Source organism: Leptinotarsa decemlineata, unplaced genomic scaffold (genome assembly GCF_025532065.1).
Source record: "Leptinotarsa decemlineata unplaced genomic scaffold, Ldec_3_MD MMD2_tig00026282_RagTag_RagTag, whole genome shotgun sequence".
NCBI classification, from domain to species: domain Eukaryota; kingdom Metazoa; phylum Arthropoda; class Insecta; order Coleoptera; family Chrysomelidae; genus Leptinotarsa; species Leptinotarsa decemlineata.
The window spans coordinates 22975001-22983926 of NW_027412668.1; the positions used below are offsets into that span (position 1 = coordinate 22975001).

Sequence of the window (8926 nt, forward strand, 5' to 3'; positions counted from 1 at the left end):
ACACTTCCTTTATCTATAGAAAAAAGACCAATTCCCAACATTCCCCAATTTTTCAAACTATTTCAATAGGTTCCAGACTACCAAATATTCAATCAGTAGATGCCTTTTTTGGATATAATCTAGCAGCCTCAAAGTACGTTTAACTCCATAATGTCAGCAACATTTCAAAGGTATATTTCGAATTTTATATTGCATTGAAACCTAACAAAGTTATGTAGGCTAGTCATTTAGTAAGATTCCTTTATTATTTTAGCAACATGATAACACCCAATAAATTATTTATTATACACAGCTAATGGAATTATATACCCTGGCATCATTGTCGGGTTCTGCCGCATTTACCTACTCAATCTTGAATATAATGAAAATCCATTATAACTTTCTGAAAAAAACACACTTCAATGTGACGCCTGAAGATGCTATTGTATAGCAAACCACGGGTCGCTGTTTTGTAAACTTTAAATGCACATTAATGTGCGTTTTTTGAATATGCTAAATCTTATGTGAAAGAACGGAAAATATGGGGGTGGAATAAAACTCAAGTTATACAAAATGTATATCACAACAAGTAGATAAAAAATATACAGGAGAAAATTTTCAATTATCTTCAATTGCCTTCTGTAGTGACTGCTCCATTTTGGAAGAAATTCTTTTGTAAATATTCATACTAGTTTCCAAATCTTCAAGCAAAGCATTGAACTCTGACAAACCCTTTAATATTTCTGAGGTGTTATTTCTGCATGACGAAAGTTGCTGTTCTCCTTTGCTGATTATATATTCGATATCCTCACTAGAATCATTATCTGGCACGTTACAAATGGTTTGACTTTTCTCCTTATCTAACTGCAGATTTATAGATTTCTTAATAATTGGATTATTAATATAAAACCAGTTACTAGAGTTATAATTGGTTAACATTTCAGTGTCATATACAACTACAAATGTATTATAAATTGTTGTATTCTCGAACTCGGTATTATTTAAGCTCAAATTCATCTCACGCAATTTTTCTAATCCTAGTATCTCTATAACATCGGTCCAGAGAACCTGTTGTACATCTTCAAAATTCAAATCGGGGTCCACATTTCTCAATAAGATACTCATCACTTTGTAGAAAACCTTTACTGGTTCTTTGAATACTTTGGTGCAATATTTAGAAACAAGTGATTCCAATTCAAATTCATTAGATCCCGGCCATTTTTCGACCCATTTTGGTAATCTTAAACCATCCAATATTTTCTCTAATTTTTCAAAGTAAGACTGTTCTTTCCAAAATGTTGGAAAATATCTGTAATTGCAAGGTAAAAAACTTGGTATTTTGCTTCTCAAGTAGTCTTTGAAGACATCTGGAAATGCAGCATATTCTCTGCACGACTTGCTTAGTATTACCTTTTTTAGTTTGGTTAAACCCTCATTATACAAACTCAAAACAATATCAGGATTTTGTAAACACTTTTTGTAATGTGAATTCCACTTTGAAAAGCTATTAGCCCTTTTCCATATTTCTGTACATAAGTATTTCTCTATGAATGAATACAAAGTATCAAGTTCCAAAGGAGGCTGCCTTTCAACTTTACTAGCCAAAAATATCAAGCCTTGTTCAATGACATTAATCAAACCAGGAAGCATTAGATTTTCTGAAAGAATTATGAAATCTGATAAAATTTTTTCTTTGATGAGAGTGTTCAGATTGCATTTCTCATTATTATCGAAATGCTGGAGAATAATAACGATAGGAACCTTTGTAAAAACTCCAAAACCCTTCAAGTGTTCAAATATTCTTCTCTGGAGGTTGTGATTGAAATCGTTGCCTATGAAAATGATACCATTTGCATCATATCTCTCAACAGATGTGCCAAGTTGCTTTTCTATACAATAAGTTATTGATTCTACATTATTACATTTCACTTGCTCTACTACAAAAGTATGACCATTTTGTTGTTTCCATTCAAACAAATCACTCAAAGTTTCTTCTATTCTGTTCAATCCAATTGGTAATTCATGTTTATCTGGCAAACTTATTGCTACTTTCCAGAAAATGTCCTTCTGTATTATACCAGTTAAATCATAAAACCTTTTGTTCAATGTACTGTACGTCAATTGGAAAAGATCCACCTTTCTTATAGGATTATCTATTACAATTCCAACTTCTAAAGCTTTGCCATATCTATATCTTTTAATGAATTGTAATGTCAAATCTTGTGAGGATGTATGGAGTTCTTCTGCAGATTGTTTGAGAGTTTTAGTATTGAGCCATGAGGAGTTGAAATCAATAGCTTTTCGTTTCCTTTTATTTTTCAACACTATCACATGCCAACTCCTCAATATATTCAGCAAAAACCTATTTTTGATCTTTCTGCTCATTTCCATAATTTTGTCATCACGTAATTTGTTGTCGACTTGGGTGACAATTGACTCGAGAACAGTCTTCACAGTATTTGATATTTCCAGTTCTCTGGCCATTTCATCCTCCTTTTGTAACTCAGTAATTCTCCTTCTCAATTCTTCTTCCTGCCATTTTTTTTTCAATTCTTTCAACTTCTTTTTTTCTTTCTCCTGTTCTAAAATCTTCTGGTCCTCTTCTCTTTTGAGCTCTTCTAACCTCTTTTCGTTTTCAATTATATCCATTTCCACTTCATTTTTTTTTAGTCGCTCATCAGTATGTTCACCAGTTTTAATTTCCTCGTCCAATACAGAGTCTTCTTCCTGAGATTGAGAAAATGTTGGTAATATGCAGGTGGAATATGAATTTTCATTATCTTGGTCTATCAATTCATGACGTGATAATGGAAGTGTACTACTAAAAACACTGGATACTTTTTCATCACTTGATGGCAATAAATTGAATGTAAAACCACCTTTCTTGGGTAAGGACTGCAATGTTCCACTTTCTGGTGCTTTTAAAGCAAATATAGATGTTGGTTGGCTGAAAATATTTTTTGAAGATGATCCCCATACATTTTTGTTGTTACTGTTAGCAGAGTTTATATCTGTTTTACTCGAGAACCCAAAATCTGGTTGATCTCGTGATGACATTGATTTCTGTTGAGTGTGTCCAAATACATTTTGGCTTTCTTCAATAAACGACAACTGATTGCCAAATATACTGACATTGTCCGATGGAATATCTTTCTCGAATGTGTTTCTAAATAGAGATGATTGGGGTGTTTCTTTCTGAGGTAACAAATTCAAACTACCTCTTTCTTGTTCAAATAAAATATTTTGTGAAGTTTCTTTAGGTTCAGTAAACTTCCTCGTATCTTTTAATTCGTTAAGGATTTTCAACCTGGCTTGTTCCAATTCTAACACATCTAAAATGTCTTTACAGATGAGATATCCTTTCTGATCAAAACTATTCTGTGGTATGTGATTTTCAAAGGTGTTTTGTGATAATTCCCTTCCACATACTATTCTTCCTACAGAAGCAGTTCTTTTGGATTCAACAACTTTGAGTGAGCGGTCTAAAATATATGGAAAGTCAGGTACAGCAAAAGTGTTCTTCTCCAAGATGACATGACTATTCTCTTCATTTACTGAGAGCCCATATGATTGCATGAACTCAGTTGTTGTTTCAATGTCTTCAAATGCAAGAATATTTTTGAGTTCACTAAGGGGATATGCAGTTTTAGAACCTCTTGGCAGATAACACTTCAAGAGAGTTTTGATAGCTATTATTCGTACCTGAATGAAGTATCTCATCAGAATACAGGCATTAAGGTACGTTGTAGAGTAGACAAGTTTGAAGAAACCAACATAGTTATTTTTATCCAGAGCGGAATAGACTTGTAAAGCGAATTTAACTTCATTTGACTTTTGAATTTCCTGCCGTAATTGTTGAACCTACAAAAAAAAATCAAATTACAAGAATGAATTTATAATTATATGATCTTTACCTCCCACATGAAATTTCCGTCATTGAGGTTGAGTAGAACAATATAAGCTCTGAATTCAGCTTCATTTGGACATGTCTCTCCCTTGAGTTGGAGATCATGGTACATATATTTTAAAGTTTGAAGACATTTTGTTAAATTTTCAGTGTTGATTTTTTGGTCAAAAACGGATGGGTCTTCTGCAACTAATCTGGCAGAACAGTGAATGTGAAATCTGGCACACTGTTCAACTAATTCAACAGCACCTTGACAACAAAGTTCTTGTTGTGTTATATCTTTTCTTATACCACGAGTTCGATCCCATAGAAAGTGGAACCATTCACCAATGTTTACCTGTAAACAAAAAAAAAAACACTAGTTACAAGTTACTACCTTGAATATAATACCTAACTAACATCGCTTTTATCGCAAAGTTCCATTATGTTGTTCATTAAGTAGCACATAGTCATTTTGAGTACAGATACAGGTCTTAGTTCATGTGGTAGCGGTGCTTCTTGATCAGCTGAGCTTCGAGAGTATTGTTTAACGGCTTTACGTTGATCCATACATTTTTCATTTTCTTCTTGTTCGTACAAAGCTACCTGGATCATAAAAAGAGATTATTTTCGCTAACAGAAAACTTGGTAGAACCTTAAATGATAAATTGAATTGATATGAGGAGGGGAGATATTGAGATATTTACGTCCACAGTGTATATGTGTGTGTCTCCGCAACTAACCCAGTAAAACCATCAGGCACCTGTGCAACGTGTTCCATTTAGAAGATTTGTCACAAGTAACTTCATATATATATATATATATATATATATATATATATATATATATATATATATATATATATATATATATATATATATATATATATATATATATTTGGTTGGGACGACCACCATTAGACCGGTTTCGGAGTACAGTACCGGGAGGGTACTGTCTGAATATCCCGACCAAACAAAAACAATTCCGACTAGTCATAAGCTCTATCTGCAGTTGATTCAGTAAGAAGTACCATTGCGACACCAGAATGATAAAAAAATATCTTCCTGATAGGTGTATATGATACACTCAAACTCAAGCTATATGGCTTTCCTAGTTCAGTCTACATCAATAGCAGGAAATTATAATTAATATAATTCAGTTTTTTTCTATTCTGTTTGTGAGGTCTAAACATTTTTATATTAAAGTTTTCACCTGGTGCTGGGTTTCTCTCATTAAGCGTTCTTTTTCTGGGCACATATCTGGGCAAGTACCCACTGTAGCTGAACTCTTCAAGTGCCCAGTTTCCTTCAATTTGACTCGTAACAGTTTGTCTCTTGCATCAAGAATTCTGTATTTATCTTCTATGGACACTGCTTGTGATAAAATAAGGTTTATAAAATCCGTTTTATCACTCGACATAGTTGCACTGTATAAAAAAGAAATAAAAATTATCTGAAAAAAATTGAATAAACGGTACTCACCTGAAATGTTCTTTGATGTTTTTTTTCTCTTTGGACTTCCATGCTTTTTTCAATTTTGTTTTCAATTTTGCTGACTTTTCCAATTTTGGGCTTTCTTCCAAACTATCAGTCAAATCTATAACTAATTGTAAGTTTATGAAAATAACTCAAGAGTTGATATCTTTGCAAATAATGATTAGATAATGTGTAGTTTTATCGATTTTTCTATTCAATTTTGAAACCAATGAACAGGAAACACGATATCAACTTAATCTGAAACCATATGAAAAAGAGTAACTGAAGACAAGAACTTTGTCTTGGATAAAAAAATTGTATATCAAATTTTAAAAAGTTTTTGGAGTGGTAGAATGTAAATTGTTCAACCAACACCTTCTTTACAAGAAAACTATACATTTTTCTGATATAATGTTCTGACGAACCCCAATTCAAAGATGAATTGACAAAAAATATTACCATATAACATTATCAAATTTTTTAGGCTAAGATATATATGTCAAAAAGTTTTCCATCCACACTATACTATGAATATATTGCATATAAAAGAAACAAACTGCAGAGTTTTGACAATTTTTTTCACAATTTGTAAGTAATAACTCATCAATTTTCTCCTTCAATTATTTATGCTTTATAGTTCAATGGTGTATCAATTCAACTTTTCACGTAGATAAAGTTTGAGAAAGAACCAACATTTCTCATAATAAATCTAATTTTTTCATATATGAAGATAGCATACTGATGGTTTCACATAGTAGGAGTTAAATTGATGCCACTTATACTTATACAAAAGTATATAACAGTATTTGAAAGTATTTAGGAGAGATTTGTTATTGGGAAAACAACCTTTTTTGCCTTTCCACTTTTCAATTAGTATACAAAGAATGGGAATCTTCCAAAAAAAGTTATTCATATATTCAATTTTTCTGTTACTTTACAACTCATCTACTATTCTACATATATTAATGAAGAAGTAGGAAACAATATTCTATCACAAAAGATTGATAACATTTGAAAAAAAATTGTTGATACTTGAAAATTCATGATACTAGTCACACCCTAGTAAGTGTTGGGAATGTCAAATCTAGTACAAAAATGCAACACATGGTTCACCATACAATGGCTTCTTTACCCGAAGAAGCCATTGTATGGCGAAATACGTGTTGCGTTATTGTAAAATTGTTTAGTGAAAATCTCACAATAAAGTGTTATTTGAATACATTATGGATTTTCATCAAGTATCAGCCAATTCCATCATATATGTTTCGAAGGGTAATCATTGACCTGAATAAGTTTCATTATTAAAATTATCTATGATAGCCGTCGAAGAAGTTTAAAAATAACAGGAAGTTGAAAAAAACAGATAGAATTAAGAAATATGTTAGAGATCTAAATAGATAAATGACGAGTATATCTTTATACCTAGGTTGTTAAGGGAACATTATTTTGTATATATGTATGATGTCTATCTCAATACAAAACTTTAAACCTTCAAATATAAAACAATTTATTGATGGATGTAGCCATTACTATGTGGAAGGAAATCATCATGAAAAATGAGAATTGAAACTTGCTATGTTTTTTACCACTTTTATTTGTAACTATACTTTTATAAACTTTTAATGTATAAGTTTGAAAATGTCCTTATAGGACGAAACTGCAGTACCGTTAGTTACAAATGAAAGTGGTAAAAAACAGAAAGTTTCAATCCTCATTTTTCATAAAACAATTTTTTAGAAAGAATTCAACTTACCATCTGTTGACTTATAATTTTTTGAAGAATTTCCTGACATAGCAGCAAGTTCAGCTTGGATTTCATCCTTATCTATCCAAATAGGTTCAGTTCTTGCTGGAAGCTTTTTCTTCTTCACTTCTAGTGATTTTTCAGTGGAAACTTTGAAATTAACTCCATTATAGTCTCCCGCATTATTCAAGGCATTCAAATAGTCTTCTTTGTTAACATATTCAACAGTACATATTCTAACTTTTGGTTTAAAAATAAGCCTTTTTACTTTTCCAAATTGTAAAAAATAATCTTTGGCTACAGCTTTATCCAAAAAAAAATCTGAAGGATAATCACGACATCTGAAATAGTAATGAAAAAAACATTTACTTGGAATAATTCGGACACAGATTTCAAGTTTATCAAGAGATGAACCACACTGTATCGGTATAACACAACAGTAATTCATCTCCTGATGATGATAATAGAGTGGGTGAAACACGTGTTGAGATGAGTGTTGCAGTTCTAGTGTATGGGAACAACTAGTATGTTTTAGTCAAAATCTCACAATTGAAGTGTCACTTGAATCAGTTCATATAAGTATTGTGAATTAATAAAATCTCTGCTGTCTCATGAAAATTCCTGAAGAATTACTGGCAGATGTTAAAACTTTGAGTCGACAGATTCATTAAAACTCTTACTCTTATTTCAAATGAAACTATGTTTACATTTTTTACTTTTTTTTTGTACATCTTTAGAGTAATAATGGTAATGCCAGATATGTATCTATGTATCTGAGGAATTTTAGGTTTCCCATTTTTCAAATAACAAAAAACATTCTTTGCCACATCTAATAACAAAACAGATTATGATATACTTACACTACTTTGAAACACTCAGTAGACATTGCTATACTCAATTATTATTATTAATTCAAATTTCAAACAATAAACAATCTAAATATTTCTAAAATATTTGAGTTTCAAATGTTCAACAACTTGATAAGGTACTGTTGCATTTGACTTTGACAGAATAATCTTCTTCTTACTAATTGTCCCGCAAGACAACGCTATTGTCACGCAAAACTAAGGGAAATCCAGGGTACTAATAAAAATTAATGATACTATTTGAAAAAAAAATACAGGAACATTTCAAATAGAAATATTTCATCCTCAATAGGTGATATATGATTTACATACATGAGACTGAACTGAAAATTAGTGATAGGCTGATTTAAATTAAAAATAATGGATAATTCGATTATTATAATAATTTGAGATATCGAATCAAAGATCATGATAATTCACATTATTTTGTTTCTTCTAATTATGGGGTCATCGCTTCATTATTTAGGCGCATTTGACATGAATTTGAATTAATTTGACATTATTTGCTTCCAAGAACTAAAACATTAACATAAAACTGGTCTCGATTGTTGTACCAGAATCACAACTGTTTTACATATTTTCATTTTCAAGTCAACCGTTTGATAGTAGATGTTTTTGCTGGCATTAATCCTATTCCAGATTGGGCTATATCCGACAAAATGTATTCTCTGCTCGATATTATTTGATCAAGCAGGATAGCGAATAACTTTTGGTCGAAATAATTCAATCTGGAATAAGAATAATGCCAACAAAATACACTTAGACTAAAGCGAATTGAGATTGGTCAGCACTGATTTATCTGATAAATTGAAACATAAACAGAGCGAACAATAAATTTACAAACTCAAAATGAATTCTCAATATATAAAAATGAATAAAACATTGTCCTTAGTTCACATTAAAAATTGCAGACCAATCTAATAAGGTACATTCACATACTAAACAAGTACTGTATTATCGATGTCTATTGAGTGAT

General features: G+C 31.2%; 1 protein-coding gene across 1 annotated transcript; it reads right to left on the reverse strand.

The window, feature by feature from the left end:
- Positions 1 to 543: 543 nt before the first annotated feature.
- On the reverse strand, positions 544 to 8095 carry xmas (RRM_XMAS2 and SAC3_GANP domain-containing protein xmas). Its single transcript, XM_023160920.2, has 7 exons — positions 7945 to 8095; positions 7094 to 7425; positions 5347 to 5467; positions 5078 to 5291; positions 4286 to 4471; positions 3894 to 4223; positions 544 to 3840 (listed from the first exon to the last, which is right to left on the reverse strand). Exons 1-7 carry the CDS (start codon positions 7968 to 7970, stop codon positions 598 to 600), a joined length of 4452 nt encoding a protein of 1483 aa, XP_023016688.2. The 5' UTR covers positions 7971 to 8095; the 3' UTR covers positions 544 to 597.
- Positions 8096 to 8926: the final 831 nt, after the last annotated feature.

What these genes read in the sequence shown, in the direction of transcription:
- xmas (XM_023160920.2), bottom strand. Translation starts at nt 7,970, where the DNA reads ATGTCTACTGAGTGTTTCAAAGTAGT. An exon ending in TGAGAGAAACCCAGCACCAG is followed by an intron (nt 4,472 to 5,077) that starts GTGAAAACTTTA and finishes TTTATGATCCAG; the next exon opens with GTAGCTTTGTACGAACAAGA. An exon ending in AACTTTGCGATAAAAGCGAT is followed by an intron (nt 4,224 to 4,285) that starts GTTAGTTAGGTA and finishes TTTTGTTTACAG; the next exon opens with GTAAACATTGGTGAATGGTT.